At 40.4% G+C, this 24,939-nt stretch overlaps 1 protein-coding gene across 13 annotated transcripts in view; it reads left to right on the forward strand.

The window, feature by feature from the left end:
* osbpl8 (oxysterol binding protein-like 8) overlaps positions 1–24,939 on the forward strand; it is a 123,764-nt gene that overhangs the window by 83,002 nt on the left and 15,823 nt on the right. For 11 of the 13 annotated variants that reach the window (XM_033614276.2, XM_033614279.2, XM_078165452.1 and 8 more), the window contains 6 exons: positions 16,860–16,933; positions 18,202–18,282; positions 20,438–20,539; positions 20,659–20,862; positions 22,709–22,793; positions 24,711–24,876. In XM_033614276.2, the coding sequence (XP_033470167.1) occupies positions 16,860–16,933; positions 18,202–18,282; positions 20,438–20,539; positions 20,659–20,862; positions 22,709–22,793; positions 24,711–24,876 (712 nt within the window). Of the gene's footprint in view, positions 1–221; positions 579–16,859; positions 16,934–18,201; positions 18,283–20,437; positions 20,540–20,658; positions 20,863–22,708; positions 22,794–24,710; positions 24,877–24,939 lie in introns of those variants that run through there. The other 2 variants (XM_033614284.2, XM_033614282.2) reach the window with 2 other exon arrangements.

The following is a 24,939-nucleotide window of genomic DNA, read 5'->3' on the forward strand; positions in this document are numbered from 1 at the left end:
GGAACATAAGGGTTATTTTCAAGCTAACATGCAGCTCTCCTACCCATCCAGAGGAGACGGAGTAGGAGGGGCTCAGCTTATTCGTTATTAAGTACTTAAAGGCTGCTGCTTTCAAACACACTCACAGAGCAGAGAGAGAGCGTGTGTGTGAGGGAGGAAGGGAGCAGTCTGCTGAAGGAAGCGTAGAGGAAAGCGGCATACTGCACTTGTTCAGTGTCTGAGCTACTCTGTGTGTGTGTGTGTGTTTGTGTCTGTGTGTGTGTTTGTGTGTGTGTATTGGTTGGTTTATTCGCTTGGCTCACTAGCTGCGCGGGACGGATTGGACTGTTTCCCGACCCCTTTCGACCTTCTACCCTTGAGTTTTTGTAGCACTCCCCCACCTCTCCCTCACTCCCTCCCACACACCGAGGGAGCTCCCGCCGGCCCAATGATGAAGGAGGAGGGCCTGTTGAGTCGCCGCCGTTTCTCCACGTGCGGCGGTTCAGCATCGCTTCGACCTCCACACCCGGACGGACGCAAACTCATCCGCAACGCCTCCTTTGGGGGCTATAACGAGCTGTCACCCATCTCGCTGCCAGGTGGGTGTATGATGGTGTGGTGTGGAGCTCCTTACTGGGAAGTGTTGCATTAGAAGATCCTGTAGTTTTACCTTGTGATTAACTAGTATCTTTGTAGTAGTGGATGTAAAATGTGTTTGGACTAATAAGCTGTGAAGGTGTGTCTTTACTGAGGCCTCTAAGTTTTCTTAAGATGCATTGTTGACTGTCAGTAGCTTGCATTAGATGTGAGTGAACAGAGTTCAGGATAATATACTGCAAGCTTGTTTAAACTGATTTGTGTCTTTGGTTTTGAGAGTAGACCCATTCTGTGTTTTGAGGTTGTGCTCATGTTTCTGCAACAAAAAGCACATTGTTCATGTTGGCAGAGAGAAAGGAACCAAGAAAAATGCACACTTAAATACAGTACCAGCACGATCACAGTCGAGGGTCAACTTCATCTTCCTGTGTGTATTCTATACTTAGAAATACAATGCAGTCATTTCTTACTGCTAAACACAAGTGGAAGTAACTGCAAAATAATCATTCAAAATTAACCTTTGTTTAAATTCTCCTCACTTCTTGTATAAGAAACTATAATGACACTGCAGCATTTGTACATAATTTACCACTTTTCAAAAGAGGAGATTGTTTTGGACGTATTTGTGGAAACTGCGTCTGAGTTTTAAGCCTCTGGGTGGGAGTTTGTCACAGCAGCTGGTGAATGACATCTGAGGGCTTGCGTTGCTAGGAGATGCTCCGTCAATTTGTGGGGTGCGCTACTGAAGGGAGCACTTCATAATCATATGTCCTACAGATGCAGATATAAGATGTTTAGCCTACTTTTTCAATAAGCTATGATTTAAGATGTCTGGTCCGCTACAACATCCAACATTTGGGTGCTGTTTAGTTTGTTTTCCACTCTTGACAGTGTGAGCCGGGAAACTTACCAAACCGACACCAAAGAGCTAGTGGCGACAAAGGCCAACTGTTGTGTTGCCTTTTGTCGCCTGTGTCTTGGCCAAATAGTTGCATTTCAATACACTGCAAAAACTGCAGCCAACAACAAACTAACACGTGCACCTGCTTGAGAGGAAATAGAGGCAGGCGGTGGTAGTGTCTATTTGTCATTCTCAATGGGAAACCCCAAGGCCGAAAGAACTAATTCAAGATGCTAGATAGCCAGTTAGGACACAAACTGATGTTGAACAAATGGTATATGTGCACAAGCAAACAGTAGCACAAACCATTTTGAATAGTTTCTGCTTAGAGAGAGTTTAATGGCAAAAAATAGTCTTACCCATAAAACAAGTTTGTTTCGATCTCATGTCCTCTTGACTTAGGTCGACTGTCATGCGCTAAGCTGAACTGCCAATCAGAGTGAATTCATTCATCTATGCACTCCGCCATCTCTGATGCTTATGTACAATAACATGCTGAATTGGCATGAAAAAAAAAAAAAAAGCCAACAAGGGCCGACCTGTAGTGCCAACGCTGAGGGACACACTGCAGAAACTAGGACAACAGACGCTTATTGATTGCCCGCCATTGACCTGTGTCAGGGTCCTCAGGCTAACTTCTATATTGAAAGTGGAAACAAGCTAGCCCAGGTAATTTTAGCACTGATTCACACTTTTCATTCTTGTTATTTCAGCATCTGCTGAGGCGTCGGCAGCTGAAGTCACACATAATAGAAAGTTGGATGTATAGCCTAGCATAAGCTTTCTTTCTTTAAAGGTTCCCAATATGATCGGACTGTCAAAACCTGCAGCAGGTAGTCCTGTAGCCTTAGCATTCTGCGTTACATGATGATGCAACTCACAACATGGAGAAATGTATGGAGTGCTAAGAGAAGAAAATGGGATGCCAAGCAACAGCTAACATCACCGCCTTGCAGCTGGATAACTGTCTGTGTGTCTGTGGAAGTTAAACCAATATTAATTATTTTTAGTGCCTACCCACAAAAATGTTGCACCAATCAAATTAAATTACTGACATGAACCAACACAGATTTTTCCAGCTGGAGAACATTAATGTAGAGGGAACAACCAAGGCAGACAAAGCAATAAAACTCTTTATTTTTCTTTATTTTTACAATATACATGTTTGGCTGGATAGGTACAAAAGTCCAAGGATGTATGAACTGATTCTTTAGCAAAAATAAATTTTGTTTTCAATTCAACTTTAAGTAAAAAGGACATGGTGATTTGTTTAAGGTCATACCAATGTAAATAATCCCAAGCAACAACACATTTAACAGCAATATGAGTTAAGTTTTAAGTTCTATGAATTAAAAAAAAAACAAGCTATATCTACCACATCAAAAAGTACATACACATTTCTTTAAAGAATTTTGCTTTGTCATAGTTGTGAGGTATTTGTTTGTGACTCCTTACTTCAAGGACTCTCTCTCCTCTCTCTGTTCTCTACATTTAAAGAACAGCACAGATAAGCATTTCTGGGCTTTTGTAGTTTAAACAAGCCTCTGCAGACTGATGAATGAGGAAGGCTCAGGCTGCAACTCAGCTGGCTTGTTTTTACTCAGGTTTCAATGATACCTCCATTAGAGTGCAGTGATAATCCTTTTCATTTTTAGAAGTGCACCAAATCCCTCAGAACATTTAGGATTAAATCAGTTTAGTGTTCATTTGTAAACTGCTTCCTCTGTGATCTTCCCTTTGTTTGTCCTGTTGAAAAGGACACAAACCCGGAGGCAGACAGCTGGCAGCCCCTGGAGCTTTGAGAGAGTGGATGTTCTGTTCCACCTGACTGTTTTTAACCGTTATTAATCCAGGAAAGGCTGACTGCACACAAGCACTACCACACTTTCATGCAGTAATTCGGACTTATGCGACCTAGTACAACCTCAGCCCTCTACTGCTTGCCATTGAGCAGCTCAGTCGGATAAGTGCCTTGCCTAAGGGCATCCTAACAGCAGTTGCTAAGGGAGGGGAGATTGCTTGTCATTGTTGTTCTCTCCTCTGACCTTTTTGTGTCTGAGGATTCACACTGGTGACCTTTTGGCCATAAGCCCACTTCTTTCTCCATTAAACTAGCACTTCATCCGGCAATACAAATAACTTAAGCCGCGAGACATTGTCTGAGTCATAGTGTTTTTCTCACAGTCGGCTCACAGCCTCGGCTCCAGTCATCCTTATTTCAGAGGCTCTGCTAACAGGCACCAGATTTAAGAGAAACTGCAGTAGGCAGCTGGTGCAGGTGGGTTGCCCTTACTCATTATTTGGTTTTACCTTTTCGTACTTTTTTATCTTTATCCTCCTGTTTTTATTACATCCACATTGTTTCCTTGGCCTTGAATGGATTATTGATGAGTATTTGTTTGTATGCTGGCAGTATGTGTGGTGTCAAAAGCTTTGTGGTCATGCTTGCCTGTCAGCTAATTGTCTTTAGCCATTTCATTTCCTGTTATGATTGGGGCTGGATATCATCAATTTTTCATTAGTAGAGCAGATACAATGCCCACAGCGAGAATCTGTACCAATATCCAAAGTCTTTTCACAACCCTTCTTTGAGAAATGTAAATGTTTTTTTGCAAATCCCACCAGAGCTAAAACAAGTATTATTTCACAATAGAACATTAATGGGCAGCTTATTTCGTCAAGGTTTTATAGTTTATGTTATTACTAAAGCAGATGTGCCAGTCATTTGATGATTGATTTGATGGTTTCAACTTCTCAAATGTCAGAACTTACTTCCCTACTTTGTCTTACATTATATTAAACTGAATGTGTTTAGTTATAGGCTGTCAGACAAAACAAAGGCAATTTGAAGACATCACCATCAGAAATTGTTAGGCCATGCAGATTGTTTCTGTCTTTTTATCAACTAAATGATCAATCAATTGATTGAGGAAAAAATGTGCAGATTATCTGACAACAAAAACGATACGTTAGTGGCAACCCAAGTCAAAAGTTGCAGTATATAATGTTTAACAACATGTCTGAAAATATGAGCAAGCATTTGCCAGCTTTTGTTAAGTGACAGCTTTTAATACTTGGTGTTGGAGCGGCTATAATTAGTTGATTAATGAATCATCATGAAATTAATCCAAAACTATTTTGATAATTGATCAATCACTTCAGCAGTTTTTTTTCAAGCAGAAATGCCAAATATCTGGCTATTACTGCCCTTCACTGTGTAGGTTTGCAAGACTGCTTTTTAAAGGTTTCCACAGGGTCCACAGATCTTAAATCCAAGGACAGTCTCCCTTTGTTTGATGCCCAGAACAAGGAACGACCAACAAGCCCTTTTATTTAGTCAGCATTTAGCTTTAGAAAATGATCTGCCATCCATGTTTTGTTTAGAGTTGGGGCCATTATGTAGAACTGACAGTTTTGCATAGCAATGGTAGGAGGTAGCTTTAAAATTACATCTCCTGAAAGGGCCCCAGGACAGAACCTTGGGGGATGCCAAAAGACAGATGTTCAGCTGATTAGCATAGTTGTGAACAATGACTGAAAAACTCCACTCTTGAAAAGTAAGAGGAAAACCAATCCAAGGCTGATCCAGAGCCAGATCCATATACCCACTCACCACCTGAGCCTCTCACCAAAGATATGGTGGTCTGCAATGTTGAATGCAGCACTGAGATCAAATAGTACTAACACAGAATATGTCCTGCATCACTGTTAGGTGCAGCTGATGGAAATCACTACTGTGACTCTTTGGCAGTTACAAAAGAGTATCAAGGTACACTACCAAACCACTAACTGTGCCAGAAATAATTCTGCACCTCACTATCTTTTGGTGTGTAAAAGAAAATTCTCATTCAGAGAACACTGATTCCTAAAGTTTATTATATTAGAAAGTACTTGGAGCGTCGGTGGCTTAGTGGTAGAGCAGGCGCCCCATGTACAAGGCTGATGCCGCAGCGGCCCGGGTTCGACTCCAGCCTGTGGCCCTTTGCTGCATGTCACTCCCTCTCTCTCCCCCCTTCACACTCATCTGTCCTATCAATTAAAGGCTTAAAAATGCCCCAAAAAAATATCTTTGAAGAAAGTACTTGTTTTTTCCTGGTATCCTTTTCTAAGCAAAATGCTACAGTGTGTCTCTCCTAAGCCCTATTTTAAATATCAAAAGATGGGACACTAGGTCACTGCCTGCAGTCCATACCAAGTCCAAGGAACAGGCCAGAATCTGACAGTGCACATGAACTCAGCCCCGGTGGACTATATTTAGATCACCAAAACAAAACAGCAGCTATGGTAATGCAACCTGCCTGATGCCCCCTTTCTCATCCAGACGCATCCTGTTTGAAATATCATCCCTTCCAAAAGATAATGTTCTTCTGTTGTGTCAACCTCCCTGTGTGCAGATGGAAAAGAAGTACAACCCTTTTAATGTGGCTAGGGCCACTTCATCTCAGTTGTGGTTACGTTTATTTGTGCAGTACACTGACAGGCTGCGTAAGAAACAGGTTTGAGGACCAGGAATAAGGTCTGAGAATTAAAATGATTCAGGGCAGGGACAGGCCTGGGCTCAGTTGTGTTGGTTTGAATTTTTGATACCCCTACAATCTCTGGTGGTATCCCACAAATACACTTAATCCCGAAGTATTATCCCATTTTATTGTTCATTTGTGCAATTACTGCCTAATGTTGAGTGGATGCAACCTTTCATGTAGACAGAGCACTTTCCAACATGTTGTTTACTGTTGCTTCCTCTGTAGCCAGGGACTAAATGCAAGGGAAATTGATTTGGAGTTTGAAAATGGGCCCTTTATAAAGCTAATAAGAGAGTGGAAAAAGCTGTACCCTTGTGGTCGATAATAAGATGGAATCCTGGCTAGTCTTCAGGTCAACATGACTTGGCATACTGCTTGTTAGAACATTCAGTGGAGTCTATGTGAAATAAGATTTTGATTACCAAGAAGAACTGGTGCACTACAGTGGCAAAGAACAAAAGTGTGCTGTAAGTTGGATAAAATGGACCTAAAGGCAATGTTAAAGTATTTTATGTTAAAAAGATAATCAAAACTTTCTTTTAAAGGGGAATTTCACAGATTTACCTATGACAATCACTTTATTGATTTCACAGAGTACTGTTTAATCGTGAAAACCGTTGTATAATGTTTTCTGTGGCTCTGGAGGAGCTTTCTGAAGTCAGTTAACAGGTTGGGTTAATGGAAGATGACTCTGGGTTGCATTATGGGAAGTCACAGTGTAGGATCCAGCATTTTTGGAGCTTGACCCAGGCTTAAGTCTGCTTTGACCATCTTATACAACATTCTTTTTGTAAAATCAGTCTATCAGAAGACTCCCATCTTTATGGAAGTACAATGCGAAGTGGCTTAAGTACCCCTTTTCCTTTACGCTCGCCGTAGAAAGTTATATAGCTGTATCCAAAGGAAGGAGACTAAAAGATAGTCTATGTCAAACTCAACCTTATCTTTACTTGTAACACTACTGCATGTATTTTCTTTGGATAGATTGTTGAAAAATTGATTGTATGCTGATCACACACAATTTTTGTTAAGATGTAGTTTTAACCTCTTCTACTCCATTCCTATCATAGACCCATTTTTGTCTTTTTTAGTGCGGCAGGGGATGTTTAGGAGGATAGCAGCTCGACAATATATGCCCCATAGAGGTGATGTACATCATCCAAAAGCTGGGAACCTAAAGATTAATTTGATTGAGCTCAGCGCTGTGTGTCAAGCTTTTCTAGTCATAAATGTGTATTGAACTTTGTGTTTTGTTCAGGCACCTTCCATTCCCATGCTCAATTATGTCTATAAGTTGTTTCAGCAATATTTGGGTTGATACCATTTGTTACACAGATTTTGTGCTAAATATAAGCATTCTTTTTATCACTGGAGAATTGTTAAAATACCAGGATCTTAAGGAACATTATAGAACATTCCATGTGGTGTGATTAAATAAAAAAATTCTGTAAGAATTGCATTTTTGGCGATGGGATGATGAGCACATCTGGTGTGGAACGGCTTAGAAACCCCCTTATTGTCAATATAACTACAAAAGCCACACATTATTTGAATGCCTGAGATCTCTAGTTTGTGGGGATGTCCGTAAAGGGGAACCTCATGGGTACCCATAGAACCCATTTTCATTCAGACATGTTGAGGTGAGAGGTCCAGGGACCCCTTGGAAAATGGTCATGCCAGTTTTTCCCTCACCAAATTTTAGCCTAACTTTGGAGCATTATTTGACCCCTTTCCTGACAAGCTTGTATGGCATGGCCACTACCATTTGATTCTTTAGATCCTCTAGTTTGCTTTGATCTTTATTTTATGAGGAATATTATCATTGAAATTAAAAAATCTCTTTTGCAAGGAAATCCTGGCTAAGACAGCAGCATAAAAAGTATCAGCTAAAAGAACAATAGAATAAAAACATAGCACCAAAAATGTGACACAAAATTGCAAACAAAAAAACAACAGCCAATTTACAACAAACAATTAATACCAGTATCATCACTCTAGCTGTAGCGTGCTACAGCCTCCAAATGACAGTAATGTTGGCGGGGAACACCTGCGTCCTCGCAGAATGGAAGAGGTTAAAGCAGCGGCCACAGTTTTCTGGTGCACTTGTATTTTATTTACCTTCACCAATATTGACGTATGCCTCTACATTGCGTGAGATATGTTGAGACTCCGGGCTACCATAATGCCATGCTTCCCTGTAGAGGCCACAGTCAAATATATGACATTTGTAACAGATGGTTCCATTTAAAATTGGGGAAACTATTCTGCTTTGAACTTGCTATTTTGGTGCAGTACCCTCATATCCTACATTCAGTGTGAGCAGCAAAATAGTTAAACTGTGTCAGCCAAGCAGGTCATCCAGTGCAAAAATAAAGGAGGACTGCTTTTAGGTGTTAACTTGAGTTTGCAAGTTAAGTGAACTGATATATTCCTGTGCCAGTGTCTCCACAACAAATTAATTCTGTAATTATTACACGGCGCTGTATTCTGATTGGTCAGTCGCAGCATTCCGAGGTCTGATATTACCGTGTAATGACCGTTTCTCTCTCCTCCCGATTTAATTTATAAATAAATAATTATTGTATAATTCATCAATATTCTGTCTCAAATTATTTATTTAACTGATAATTAGCTGTGTAATAAGCAGGATAATGTATAATGAGCCGGTGAATACTGGGAAAACAACTCCCTTCAGGGGAATAGAACCTCCCCCGTCGGGAGTTATTTTCCCAGTATTCACCGGCTCATTATACATTATCCCTTACATATCTGTAGCACACAATTGTACTCATAGTGTTTTACATTAAATAAATGAGTTTGAAAGACTACTAATCAAATAGACATCTAAAATGAGAAAACCTGTATCACTGAAATGTTCCCATTTGTATCTCTTTTATTCTTCGATGGACAAGCCATTATTCAATTTTCATAATGTCTGAGCCAAAAAAGGGGACACACTGTTTCCATGGCAAGTTTCCCTAAGGCTATTTGCTCCCTGCATTTGATGTATTCTGAAGAGTGTTCGAACTGTACAGCTTTTCTCTCCATTTGTTGTTCTCAGGTCACCTGTTGCTATGGTAGCCTTCACATTTCTTGCAAAAACATAGCCACATCATTAAGAGTTGCACATTGTTTTTGAATAATGGTTTAAAGTTTAAGCATAGTGTTATACACAGCTGTATGATTTCTTTCTTTGAATTAGTCTAGTTTTTCACTAGTATGAGCTTTGACTAAACTTGGCTTAAGTAAACCTGGTTCAATCTGTGGTGTGGTAAGAATCCTAGATACCAGCGGCGCCTCCATGGGGACTGCCTTTGAGCTTCTTGAAACACAATTAAGTAGTTTTGGAATGTTTTGTGGCTTAAACAAAATCTCCTTTGGTGGAGAGGCATCTTGTTGCATTAATCATGACTGACATGACATGATATCAAGGTTGAGGTGCTGAATGACTAAAATGTCATGACTGCAGGTGTTGGTTTGTTAAGGGATGTTTTCAGATGAAGCTGACTGCGAGCTGTGATCAGACCCATCTCCACAGCACTGTACATGTCAGTGCTAGAGAAAGGTCTGAAGGTACACTGCAATGGGGGAAAAAATGCTGTGGCTTGTCTGGATTTCTTTAGACCAACCTTCGGCCCAGAATGTAGTGGCAGTGCCCTTGTAAAATAGTGTCGGGGGTAACTTGTTGTGGTGGAACATTTGCACATGGGGATGTGAGCATTGTCACTAAAATGCAAAGAAAATGCCACAAAAAACACCAATAGAGGTCTGGAGGAACTCATTGGACCCTTTAAAGCCCCAAATGGTTTGCCAGCTGTATGTGGCTCTAGCAAAACATTATTACGACAATATCATATACCTTGTGTAAAGTGGAACGGATCACTACATTTGTTAAGTCACTGTCACTTAAGTCACTTGCTGCTGCCAAGATAAAAAAGTAATGCAAATCAAATCCGACTAGCCGTGTCAGAAAATCGATCGTCAGGCACAAGAGTCCTGCGAGACATAGTCATTGTTTTATTTGTTTTAGATTACAACAATTCATCACAAGAACAAAGCAAACATGCCTTATTGCACAATCCAAATCTTCTTCGAAACGTGCCATTTTGACAAAAATGGTTGTTGTTACTTACAGCAGCAAAGGGGATTTTGAAAATGGTAACATACAAGTAGCAGAAGGGGTGGGAATGCTAGCCTATATAGCTCATGGATGTATAACATGAACCGGATACAGCAACAGAGGCGGGCCCCCATTCATTCATTTGAAAGTTGCTCTGTGGTGCATCAGGCCCACTAGACTCACAAGTCAGTCTTTAGACGCTTTGCTTAACTAAAGACTGATGTCTTTCTCCCTGATTTTGTGTTTAGATAAGCAGATACAATTTCAGAGATTAAAAAAACTCCCTACGTTGCAGAACCAATAGTAAATCCGCAGGGCGGTCCTTCGGTGGCTCGCTGAACTCTTGTGCTCGTAAACATAGTCCGACTGCGTTAAAAGTTTTAAACAAGGTCGCTGTAAGTCCTTCATTTCCACAATCTTGTGGACTGAGCACATGTTTGATGAAACGGAGTTAAATCTCTCGGCATCCATTTTCAAGCTCTCTGTGTGTTTGTGTCCTTACGGACGAGAAAAGGGGAGCACACATTTCCGGGAGGGCGTGTCCTTTTCAAAAATGCAAGAGGCGTTGCTTTGTTGCCGGCTGTTTTCTCCGGTGTGTTAAACACACTTTAGAAAGGAGTGTCCCCAAACTATCAGAAAGCGGAGATCTCTGATTGTCTGGTGGTGAGACTGCAGGCCCACAGGGATGCTGCTCAGCTGTGTTTCCATTTTTTCCCAGTGGCCTCCTGCGGAATTGCAGCAAAAAAAAAAAGACAAAAAAAAAAAAAGCATTTTCTCCACAAACCACCATTATAAAAGACATGTCTGTAAACTGTTGACAGGACAATTTGAACAGCAAACAAGGTGCCTTGTGCATTTTTCTGTTACATATTTTTGATCCACGGATGTTGTCTAGTTGTGTAACTTTTCTTGAGCTGAGAAAAGCAGTTTAAAAACACATCACAATGTGATGTCTTCGAGCCTGGCGAGAACTCGTGGGCAGAGCCAGTGTAAGAAACACCACTGCACATATTCAGTTGGCTGGAAGTAGTGAACCCAGAGGCTAGAAACTCTTTTGGCGTATGTGTCAAAAAAATCCATTAAAATGAATAGGTGACATCTTGGTGTCTGGTATCTAGTTATTATTATATTATTATACATCTATGAATTTCCAAGGTATAACATGACCTTCCGCATTGTGGGGCCCATAGAAGTGTACTAGAGACAAACAGCAGCTGAGCGTGCCGAGTGCAGCCGACCAGCCAACTTCCAATTTAGCACTCTGCTAACTCGAATCAGGATAAAATAGTTCAATCGTGCGACTTTTTTGTAGACTTTTAAAATGTTGGCCAAATGGCTCCAATCCTTATAGCAAAACAAGTCATTTTGCGGGGGTCATGATACTCAAAATAGTTTATCCACTGGTTTACAGACATCTCTTTCACAAAGTCTGAGAGAAAGCCTTTTTTGGCCCTGTGGCATCACATGACGGATGTGGACGGTGTAATTCCACTTTTGGCTAACCATGTAAAATTTGCGTTGAAACCCGGTGCTGTTCCGGAGGGTTGAAAAAAACAGCTAAAGGTTAGTTTACAGCCTCGTCTACATCTGTTGAGTCAGACTAGTGTTGCATTAATCATGATTGGAGTGAGATGACATGATTTCAGAGTTGAGATGCTGCAATGTTAAGACTGCAGATGGTGGTTTGTAAGGGATGTTTTCCGATCATGATCATGTCAGTGTTTACTTGTCTTCTTTGTTTATCCCAGCAGAGGTACTGGCTCAGCCAAACCTTTATCTCCACAGGCATAAATAGACAATGACCATTCCTGGCATTACATTCAGTGTTCATATGTTCAGGAACAACATAGTCATTGCCACTTGCCACGTATTTATGTTCTTTTTTCAGATATGTGATTGAATGACTTTTTGTCATCATTTTTTCTCCTTTCACTGCTGTTATTATGTCCATAGTTCAAGGCATATGTTGGCACAATGCTTTAGGCGATTGTATTCATCTTGTGAGCATTTTGTGAAAAGACATTCATAATAGCAGCATACAGCTCTTCCTCTCTCCATCTCCTCACCCTCTCTGTGTCTCTTTCTCTCTCCTGTCCGTGATCTTTGATGCAGAGTGAAAGCACTGCGGCTCCAGTTTTTATAAGCCAGACTAGTGGGTCTGCAGTGGGGCGTGAGTGTTCAGCTGTACACACACAAACACACTCCATCACAGTCGTTCCCATAAGGAAAGGGTTAGATTTAGCTGATTTGCACAGTAGATGTTCTGGCAAAAAACATGGGCACTGTAAAGACAGTCAATCTAAAAAAAAAAAGAATAAAAAAACAAAGATAAAATTAAAACATATTGTATGGGTTTTTTTTGTTGTTGTTGTTGTTGTTGTTGTTGTTTTTTTTTGCTTTTTTCCATTGAAATATCCCGAAGGATGTTCACTGAGTGATCTTGTACAGGCTCGTTTTATGTTGAAATTCTCATTGATCTTCAGTTCTTTTTCTTTTTCATCTGAAATATGGGGTATTTTCACTTTTCACATATTTGAAAGCTTTCCATTTTGGAGCCATTTCCAAGTAGTTTTCTGTGAGAGGTTTGGAATAGACTGGATGCTAACTGGGCATGTTACATTCAAATGATGCATTTTGCAGCTTTTCAACAAAACAACAACTAACTTCAGATTTCAGTTTATTGTGGGTAGGAGTAGCAGGTAAATGGCATAAATGTAAAACCTTGCATCAAATGTCACTCTTGAATTTCCAGGTTCCTTAAATTACATTAAGCATTCATTAACACCTCTGGGCAAAAAGAGACATCCACTCCTCATCTCTCCTAGGACACAAAATAAAGCAGATGGGGACAGAAACAAGAAGTCTCTGTCTGGTCTGTCTGGGACTTTGACCTTAGCTAGCCCTGGTGGCATCTGTCAGCAGAGTCACCATTATCTCTGTGACAGGTTAACAAAAACCAAAAAATCATTGCCACAGCTGATCTTTGGTCCTCTGAGTCATCCCTTAAAGCCTTCCTTTTAAGTAAAATATGCCCAGTTATTAGGGCAGTTTCATATGTAGAATACTTCTGGTTTTTGTGTTTTATGCCTCTAGCACGGCGATAGCTGTGGCCAGAGGCATTATGTTTTCAGGTTGTCCGCCCACACGTCTGTCCCATTGTTGTGAAGGCGATATCTGAAAGACCCTTTGAGGAAATGTCTTCAAATTTGGCACAAACATCAGGTCGGACTCGAGAACGAACTGATAAGATTTGAGAGGTCACAGATCAAATGTCAAGATCACTGTGGCCTTGCATCCATCTCATTCTTGTTAACAGCAATATCTCCAAGAACACTGTGAAGGAATCTCTTAAAGATTTGGCACGAACATCCATTTGAACTCACAAAGAACTGAATAGCTTTTTATGGTCAAAGGCCAGGGTGACTGTGATGACATTTTTATGCATCATATTGGTCTACTTTAACACGGTTTTGGTAAGTGCCTGGCAAATTCGTGTCAACTTCAACAACTAACAGTATTCATAGTCACTTTATTGTAAATAGTAAATTAGTAAATTCCTACCTTAAAAATCATAGCATGCTTGAGCACTTCTGTGCGAAATTCAAACCACTTAAACCCAATCTGCCTTAAATCTCCTGGTGGTTCCACACAATGATTGCCTCCCTGCTCTGCAACTGTCCTTAGCAGAAGAAATGCTTTTAAATTTTTCTGAAGCACTGAGCACTAAGCCCATTTCTTAGCCTGGCCATTGTCCTTAACATTTTGCATAATCCAAAAATTTAACAGAAAGGTTCTTGTGGGCTCATGGGATTAAGATTACACGTGAAAGATACCCCATAACCGAGTGGATAATTTTCAAAGCTAATGTTTTCTAGTATTGAAAGGAAGGTTTAGTTGAAGAAAGTCCTGGCACCTGAAATGACTAATTGTCATGATGGCATAGCAAATAATTGTCCTTGGACATCTTTAGGTAGTAATATTCAGGTTGGAATGAACTTGTGTTTTTCCACCCAAAATGGAATGGCTTTTAAAGGTAATTTGTCAGCTTTATTTTTTTCATTTTCATTATGTCACTTGTTTAACAAGCTGCCTTGAGCTGTTTTTCGTACTTGTTCGTTGTGCCATGGTAACTCATTTGGGTCTCTGAGCACAAGTTTTAATGGAGTGGAGAAGTGGCACCTTGAAGTGTCTCAAATCAAAATGGGACACTTCATCACAGTGGACCACATTCATGTAGTCAGACTGCTTGATTGCAAAAGGCAGGGCTAACAAGCATGCAAATTACTTTATTAACTCACTTACATTCTTTGACTGCAAGAGATTCTGTTTCAGGTCTCACTCAGATTATATATTGACTATTAGGGCTGCACAATGTATAGAGACAATCAAGTATCACAATTCTTCTGACCAAATAACTTGATATTGATATTTTGATGGTATTGTAGGGTTGACTTTTTGAGGTTTCACAAAATATGACACAATGATAAATGATTGTCTACATATGATGGTAAATAATCACCAGCGATGTGGATATAGTGACTAAATGGACAAAGGCAAATAACAGAGTAGCTAGAACAGTCTGGTAAGAAAATTACATCACTTTACTGTAGTGTGGCCTTTAAAACTAGGAAAACACAACACCTTCGATTTTTACAGTGTCCAATATCAAGGACGATATCTAATCCCGTATCATGATATGGATATAATATTGATATGTTGCCCAGTCATATTGACTAGATATCATTTTATGTAACCCAAAATTCTCTTACACACACATGTTGGACAATGGTGGTCAAATGATTCTTGTTTTAGCTATTGTGATGTAAGTATAGCTCATGAAATAGTAAGAAGCAGGCCACAGAATAGAAGCTTTCAGGATATGTTGGATCTTAAAAAATGTTTTCTGTAACAACAACAGAAAAAAGGGAGATGCATTTACCTACACTGACTATGTAATATATTAATTAACTTAATTATTCATCATCCTGTTTCTTCCCCATACATTGAGATGGTAGAAAAGGGTACTTTGAGTTCTGTAACCTGTTGTGGGTTGCTGTAGTGGTTCAGTTGCTCTTGAGTTGTTTTCCAGCTGATGTTGGCATGGAGATGCCTGTCAAGTAGGCGCAGATGGTCTGGTGGGACATCTAAAGTAGCCATGATAAGTTTCTGGTTACTATAGCAGTTAGTTAAAGGAAATGTCTCTATTATACCTTCTATTTCCAAGTGCATTTTGGTTTGGAGTTTGTCTGCCATCACAGTCATTGTTACTTTCTCTATGGACACATAACACTCTGCTAGCAAACATGTTTGCTTGTAGGGTTGTTGAAAAGCATTATTGTAAATTGAAGAAGCAGGGTATGAGAGGCAAGTTAATGAAAAGTGGATACAAACAGCTCCTCCAGTAATGCACTGAACATCACATGGTTGTTATTAAAAGTATCCAAGCGTGGAGTTTGAACGTGGGTTTTCTCTGAGTCATTTAAGAATTCAAAACCCAAGATGTCTGCAGGAAATTGTAGTACACTGCAAGAATACATAAAAAGGATTTTGCCTCAACTACAGATACACAGCTGTTTTATTGAAACATATAGCTAGTCAAAAAAGATGTGACTGTTTTCCAAGTAGCTAATTTGGTAAGGTAACTCTGCAGTGCTTCTTCCCTAAATACTAATGGCCTGTGGATAGGAGAGAGAGGCTATAAAATATTTACAGGCTCTCTGTCACCTTGAGACCACCGGTGTTACCAACTGCTGGGATCTCAGGGGGAATCTGTTGCTGAGGTTATAAACTGGCATACGGATAAAGATTAGGAATGCTAAAGGTGGAGCTAGTCATTCTTTGTTTAGGTTTGTTATGATCTAAATCAAGTAAATTCATACACATAGTCATTATTGCTTAGTTTGATATTTGTAGAAATACACATTCCCCTCAGCAACTTCACAGGAGCAGTTGGTAATTGAGCATCCATATGACCTTTCTTTGTTTTCCGAGTGATCTCCACACCCACATTGCCCTGGCTAAACTATGGATTAAAGCAGGGAACCTCCTTTTACCAGCCAATTGATCTAACTGCTCAGCTCAGATTAGGGACTGGCAGTAGGAGGCAGCTTGTTGCTATCCAGATTCTGTGGCTTGCTTCCAGTTGCTTTGAAGGACAGGGTGCTCCTGTGACTGATATTATGTAATAAGATTACATTTGGCTACACAGATAGCCCCGCAAGTGCTTTCCATAAGTGTGTCATATTCGACATGTTTGAAAGAGAGGAAGGAGTCTTTCACACAATAGTCTGCTACGTCTTTTCTTTATTAATAGTTGGTTCATGCTTGTTTGCAGATATGCAGTACAATCTGCCATCTTGCTACTATTGTCTACTTCCGCTGTGCGTTGTGCAACGACCTCTGTTAATGACACACCATTGATTATAATGGGTCTGTTTAAGCCCTGAACGAAACCGCTGCTAGAACCAGATCTAATCTGATGGAAAAGGGGTGTCAATCCTGTTGAAACGAAGAGAAATGGCCAACTTTAAGGGTTGTTTTTACAAACAATAAGCGTCAAATCCTTCAAAGTATGCCTTAAATGTAAATATGCAGATTATTTATGTGATGAAAAGTTATGTAGAAAAAGCACACTGAATGAACAATGATAGGTTGTCTCCTGGAATGGGATACTGTAGGTCACCTGGAGAGTGATGGTGGCCCGAGCATGTCTTCATGATGTTGTGTTTTTTTGTTCCAGGTTTCGAGAGAGGGAAGGAGGACCTATTGCCTCTGCCTTTGAAAGAAGACTCACATTCCATATCTAAGAGCAAGGTAAGGAAAATTACTCCTCTGAGTTGCTCTGTGATGGGTGGGAAGGAACGATTGGGTGCTTTGGCGTGCGTGTCTTGTAATGAGAGCAGAGAATATGGGAGTTACTGCATGTCTTGTTTCCTTTCCCAGTCTTGCCTCAGGCGTGAGATAGCCCACATTGGGATGACTCACACATCATTTAAACTGTACACATCAAACATTTATCAACTAAAATTCAGACTCAGTCCTTCTTTCAAGTGAGCTCAGTGTGGAGGAGGTCCGTCTGGTTTATCTGTCGAGGTCCACATCAAATATGTTTGTCAGTGCAGACATGGGTGTCTGAGCCTCCTTCTGAGTCACAGCAGAGATGCTTTCATCACACCGGAATCCTATTAAAAATTTGTTTTGATATTGTAAAGTATAAAAACATGAAGAGGACATGACAGGATAAACATTTCATCCCAAATCCAAGACGAGATCACAAACATCCACCATCTTCACAAAGCTATAGAAAAGCAGAATTGAGCCTTGGGTGTTTTCAGCTATCTTCACAGCAATAAGTGCAGTCTCAACCAAAGGAATAGAATAGGGAGCTGAAAGAGAACATTTTTAGCTTTGGTGCTTGTTATTTTGTACTTTGTCTAATGCTACCTGTAGCTGTTTAAGGCACTAAGTAGCCCTGCGTTAGGATTCCCACACCCCCGTCTGTCTCTACACTTTAAATCGCTCCAATTGGCTTGTGAGAGGAGCTGGCAGATATATACCTGCACTGGCATTTATAGGCTTCATTCTGCTAACTGAGCTAAGTTTGGACTGCCAGGGAAACAAAACAGCTTGAGAGGCAAGGAAAACAATCACTTCTAGATGCTGTTTCTCGGTGAAGTTTCCGCTCTTTGCTACAGTAACAAATTAAGGAATAAATATAATTCAGTGTCCTCATTGTAGCTGATTATATCAATTATCGTAATGGATTTGTCATTCAGAGCAAACACTTTGTCGCCAAGGTTACATGTAGTCATTAAATAGATGACTTTATTCAGCGCAGCATAAACAGAGTGCAGCAGTGAAACAAGCTGATGGTTGTTAAGTAGATTGCACACATTTTTAAACACATCCTCACAGGAAAGCTTTGGTTCTACTCATCATGCATGTTTGAGCAGTGTTGACCATCTGTTTTTCTCAGCTCAACATGGCAGATGAACCACCAGTAGATGTATATTTAATATATAGATGTCCTAAGAGATTAAGTAGGTTTTTTTGTGCTAGTAAAACCCTCTGTGTGTTCACAGTCTGAAACAAAGCTGTACAATGGCTCAGACAAGGATGTGTCAGCATCTGGAGGAAAGCTCACCAAGAAGGAGTCCCTCAAGGTAAGTTAATTGCATCATTGTAGAGTAGATTTTGTGTATCTGGACTAGGGTTGCAAAATTCTGGTAATAATCAAGGTGGAAACTTTAGTAGGAAGGGGAAGTCTCTCCTCTTCTGGGGGTCATATGTGCTTGTCAACACACAATAGGGTGGTTCCAAACGATTATTTTTCTAGCGATTAAGCTAGCGATTATTTTTTCGATTAATCGACTAATCTAACTATTAGTTTAATGATTATGTTTTCGATTATCAATTATTTTTCCATTATTTGATTAATGAGACAATTTAAACAATATGAATACCAAAACATTTCTTATTAACATTAACATTTATTGAAACATCAGTGTTTCCCCTACCATTATATTAGGGGGGCGCCCCGCCCCCCCTTGAAGGTCAAGTTAATTTTATTTAATTTTATTTTCTATATAGCACCAGATCACAACAGAAGTCATTTAAGGTTACCTTTCCTATAGAACAGGTCTATACCTTGTTCTTTTATTAAACAAACTAAATAGCCTTATGTCATTTATGTCTCTACATCGTCGCACGTTTACAATTCTCAGCCCCGATGCACGCACAAATACACACAAACACGTGTGCGCACTCACTCACACACACACACACACACACAGGTGAGCACACTAGAACGTGGTTTGGCCTGCATTTTCCTGACCAACCTGACCCGAGTGAGACATTTATAACCGAGCCCGGCCCAAACCTGCAGTACAGCACTGTGCACACAGTCGATGGAGCGGAGCCTGTGTTGGGTTCAGGCGTTGTCACGTAAATAACAATTTCCAGCACTTGAATAGGCCAAAGCACAATAACACAGCACTACTGCTGCTGCTGCTGCTGCTGCATGCCACCATTTTTTTGTTTGAACTGACGCGTTGACGCAAATAATTCGTGTCGACGTATTTACGTAGTCGATGATGTCGACGACGTTGACGCGTCGCCCCAGCCCTAGTCAGCAGCAAAAGACAAACAATTTTTGATCCAATTTGAATTGTGCCATATATTACACATATAATGTTAGCCAATTTAAACAATAATTTTTCAAGTCGAGAGAGTCGCAGTGTGTAGGTTTGTCGCAGTACTATTAAGCAACTATATTAGAAACTGAATGGACAGGTCACCAGACTATCACTGGGCTGACACATAGAGACAAACAACCATTCACGCTCACATTCACACCTACGGACAATTTAGAGTCACCAATTAACCTAGTCCCCAATCTGCATGCCTTTGGACTGTGGGAGGAAGCCGGAGTGCCCGGAGAGAACCCACGCTGACATGGGGAGAACATGCAAACTCCACACAGAAGGGCTCCCACACCCGGGATCGAACCGGCAACCCTCTTGCTGTGAGGCGACAGTGCTAACCACCACACCACCGTGCCACCCTACAGCAGTTTCATGTTTAAAAAAAAACAGTTTTTCTGACACTTTCATTGTGGAGTGGCTGCATAGTACGGTGGGCGACATGAAAATGAGAATGGCCCTGTCTAGAGCCAGTGTTTGGTGTGTCTGTTCTGGGCTACTGTGGAAAAACATGTCCATCATGGTAGACGAGGACTCGCTCCCTGTGTAGATATAAACAGCTCTGTCTAAGCTAAATAAAACCACAATGATTCAAAATTGTGCAAAATTTCCCTAATCCCTGAGTTAAACCACTTTGGAAATAAATAAACTTGCCTTGGAAATTTTTGGGGAAATTTACAGACCCAATCTGGACACTTATTCTAAAGGCAGGCATAATGAGTCTTTTAAAATAGCCTCATATGGAGAGTTTTAACATATAGTCACTGATGCTTGTCGTCCACTGTCATTTCACTCAACTGTTGTTGTGAGACAATATGCATAAAATACTGTATATTAAATAGACTGGATTTTCATATTGTGCACCAATGTCACAACAACACAGGATAGGCAGGATACCTTACGTATTTAAAGAGTGGAATTAAATGCAGCAGATACCTCACTCTACAGTCAGAGGGAACCAGCTGTCATTTAACAGGAACACTGAGGAGTGTGATTCCAGTCTTATTAAAAAAATCTGCTTAATGTTATTCAGTGCAAAGGCAAGTGTAGAATGTTAATAATCACAGTTGTGTAAATTGATGTTCTCAGTATGTCTGTTTCTCTGTGCTCCCTGCAGGTGCAGAAGAAAAACTACAGGGAAGAGAAGAAGAGGGCGACCAAGGAGCTGCTCAGCACCATCACTGATCCCTCTGTCATCGTCATGGCCGACTGGCTAAAGGTGGGAACATCCTCCACCATGCAGTCAATATTTCCTGCTGCTGACGTGTTGATTGTAAAATATACAATAATTATTAGAATTAAAGTACAGTAAATGACATTTGTCTGGATTTGATCCAGATCCGTGGCACTCTGAAGAGTTGGACCAAGCTGTGGTGTGTGCTGAAACCAGGCGTCCTGCTCATCTATAAAACCCACAAAAATGGCCAGTGGGTGGGAACGGTGCTGCTCAACGCCTGCGAGCTCATCGAGAGGCCCTCCAAGAAGGACGGCTTCTGCTTCAAGCTCTTCCACCCGCTGGAGCAGTCCATCTGGGCTGTCAAGGTCAGAATATTTACAGAAACAGAATTTGCAGCCAGTATTATGGAGTGAGATGGAGCATTTAGAGAGCTGTTCCAGGCTGGGAACATTGGGGGAAATGAGAAATTATATGTATCAGGGAGTTTTGTGACTACCAAATACGTATTCCACAAATTAATTTTGTAATCAGATGATTTTCAGTACAGTAGTAGAGAAAAATCTGTTCACCTGTTTAGAAAACATCAACAAAAAAGTGAGGACAAATAAAAACACGCAGGGCAAACACTCAAATAAGACAGAAACGTCATGGAAACCATCTTAAAGAAATTAATCACACAGAACAGAAGTGTCAGCCGCTGAACAGAGTCAAAGCTGCTAATGTGAATAAATGAAGGGCCTGTGAAGGATCAAATAGAACAGGAAATGCAAAAAAACGAAACAAGCAGCAAGTGAAATTTGGCTTGCTGATAAAATGCCCTGCCTCAGAATAAATTGTAACATTAAGGAGAATTTCCACCACTGGAAAAAAAGACACTTAAAACTAAGTAGCCTCTTCCTCTACCATACACTGTTTGGCCTAATTCTGGAGTGCAGTATTCAGGTTTATAAAAATTGTCCCGATTTTCCATTTAGCGTTCAACCCAGGTACACTGAGACTACTAACAACCCAAACTCTGATTTAGTATCTTGTCAGGCTGAGTATCTTCAACATTATATCTCATTTCCTTTCATCTGTATTAAAAAAACAAAAGAAACAAGGGTTATGGGCCAGATTATTAGTTGGCCAGGTGCTGTCACCTCCTAGAGGAAATAGTCCTGCACATAATTCCCTGTAAAACCACAATGTGTTGTCTTTGGATTTGGCTACATTTGGACTGAGCCAGACTAGCTGTCTGCTCCTGTTTCCAGCCTTCAGGCTAAGCTAACCAGCTGCTGGGCCTAGCTTCCTATTTATCATACAAACATAAGAGTGGTGTCAATCTTCTGACCAAACTCTGAGCAAAAAAAGGCAAATAAGTGTATTTCCCAGTATGTTCAACTATTCCTTTTTATTTGCCATATATGACCTAATTTATCTTTATCTGTGTTTATCTACCATGCAATGGAGAAAAATCTCTTACCTCAGTGTTAACGAGGGAGAATACTGCCAAAGTTTCCAGACAGATGAATTTGAATGCAGCCTTTGTTGCTCTCGAGTGACGAACAGAACAAAATTAACACAAACATAGAAAATGTCCTCCATTAAAAACAAAAGCCTTTGTCCCCTGCAGTTAAAACAAGTAGTTGTTATGTTAGCTGTATAATTAAAAGCTCATCTTTAGTGCAGGTGCAGAACATTATACATCCAGCCAGCGATTTTCATTTTAAGCAGAGCACACTTTCCATTTGTTCCTGTGTTTTCAGCCCTGTCCACACGTCCACTCCAACTGTGATTTGGTATTCATCACTGTCCTTGCACTGCAAGTGTTTTCTCGTTTGTTTGTGCTATGAAAAGGCTTGAATCATAATTGTTGATGTGTGATTTAGATTATAGTGTTCCTGTTTTCCCCATCGTCCTCTTCACGTTGGACGTAAACACTTCACTCATTCAGCTTCTGTCCCCTCTCGTAGCTTGTTTGCATAATGACATACTAGAGAGTCCAGATTTCCTGTTTGCACATAAGTGATGAAGAACTGGAAAAATAAACACAAACTGCAGGTGAAACGAGGATAAAGGAACTGATAAATCACCTCAAATGAAAAGAGACAGAGATTAAAATGACAAGTGGAGCAATCAAGACACTGACTCAGAACAACACCCACCTGAACCTTAAACACTGAACCTTATGCGTAACATGTGTTTACTTCCTTTATTTCTTGTTGTCATCAGGGTCCTAAAGGAGAAGCAGTTGGCTCCATCACTCAGCCATTACCCAGCAGCCACCTCATCTTCCGTGCTGCCTCTGAGTCTGATGGTAAGAGACAAGCTGTCAATCAATCTTCAGCTTTTTGTCTTTTGAGTCTTGTCAGCAGCAGCTTAAAATGAGAGATAAAGATAAAGCAACAAATCAGCATCATGAGGGTATCAGCTACATAAAGTAATATTAGTATTGGTTCAAAATTACAGCTGCTTTTACTTGCAGTATTTGATCATGTGTGGAAGTGCTATTAATCCTAATTCTTGTTGTTGTTTTTTTGACCAGTGTATTATGTTGGAAGGAAACTTTAAAATTTTGGTACATGGACCCTATTCTCTGAAGTCTGCAAGGGACGAGTATTAACAGGGGATCTCGTGGTTTAGAAATTATCCCCTGGATATGATGCACACAGTTATTTGTAACTCCACTGCACAACACAGATACACTACACAGCACTGCTTACAGTGATTAACAGTGTTAACCTCCTTTTTTCTTTTTAATGTGGGTTAAACAAACAGAACAGATTCTGTCACGCTGTTACAAATCATCAATCATCTTTTTCTGTGAATGGCAAGATGTTGCGAGATGAGCCTCCAGCGCCTAAAATGCTGTCAAAACATTTATTTATAGTTGCCAACACAGCCCCCGTAATTCTCAACTGGGAAAGAGGCAGAAAACAAGCACATAGAAAATGAAAGACCTAAGTGAAACTCCAAATGACAGAGATGCCGATATACACAGGATTGATATTATCACATGACCTGTGTGTTTGGTGAAATATGATGGGTAATTTGCAGTGTAATTTTATCCTGACAAACTACAGACATGGCAGATTCACACGAAATTAAGATCACAGACAACCTCCATAGTTACTACAACTTATTCGAGGTCCCCAGGTCATACTAGACCCATGCAAATAGGGCTTAATATCTACTGATTTAGTGGGTGTTTTTTTTTTTAGGTTATTTGGACAGCCAAAATGAAAACCTGTGACTTTTTAGCCACTTTCTAGCCTGTCCTCTTTGTCTCAATTGACTGATATACTTTTAAGAGTGTTAACTTAACATGGCAGTGGCTGGGCACAGTTTGGGGGGGAAAAAAAAAAAAAAAGTTAATTTTCATTTAGTTTGGAATCCCATGGAAATTGTTTTAAAGAAATAGCTTGCCAGTTTGGGATATAAGTCATATACTTTAGGTAGGAAGATCAGTACCACTGTAGTTGGGGAATAGATGACTAGGGGGGTGGGATGTTTAGCTGAACTAAGGCAGTATGAATATGAGTAATGTGGAGACCACAGGTTGTTTATAAAGATGGACAACTCGTCTCCAATTATCCCCACTCTACAAAAATGAAGCCAAAATAGCCTGGACCCATGTCCCATTTGCTAACGGGGGGGGGGTTATGACTCATACTGCAGCCAGCCACCAGGGAACGATCAAAATGTTTGGGCTTCAGATTTGGGGAGCTGTCATGTTGTCTATCTTTATATACAGTGTATGGTGGGGACTCAAACAGATTAGTCGACTACTAAAATAGTCACTGATTATTTTAATAGTCGATTAGTCATTGATTAGTCGACTAATCGTTGCAGCCTAATACGTAGTGAGTGAATGGTGGACTACTGAATGGTTAGAGCCACAGCCCTTCTTGCTCTGTGACTCTGTCCATGGTGCTGGAATAGTCAAACGATATCTAGAATCACTTGGTATTCACTGTACAAACCTAGCACAATATTACAATACTAATACATCAAATGTCAAAATGAAAATTATTTTAAAAAGTAGCATGTCTGTAACCAGTCCTGGATTGAGCTCAAGGGTGATTATAAGTACAAGAGCCAAAGTGATTTAAAAAAAAAAAAAAACAACTTTGACCAAACCCTTTTGTTCATTATTAAAGAAGGATAATGAACCAACAGCAAAGCCTGAAAATAAATGTTGCATATCAGTGATCAGTCTGAATGTCTCTCCCAGGTCGATGCTGGATGGATGCCTTAGAGCTGGCCCTGAAGTGCTCCAGCCTGCTGAAGAGGACCATGATCCGTGAGGGGAAAGAGGACATGAGCACGGTCGCCACTGGCGGAGAACACTCCATTAATTTCTACAGCCTCCTCCGAGCCCACAACATCCATGGTTTCCAGTGAGTAGGAAAAAAAACAAAGTTACAACTACATATTCCGCTTAAACTTTTAAGATACCAGCT

Source organism: Epinephelus lanceolatus, chromosome 23 (genome assembly GCF_041903045.1).
Source record: "Epinephelus lanceolatus isolate andai-2023 chromosome 23, ASM4190304v1, whole genome shotgun sequence".
NCBI lineage: Eukaryota > Metazoa > Chordata > Actinopteri > Perciformes > Serranidae > Epinephelus > Epinephelus lanceolatus.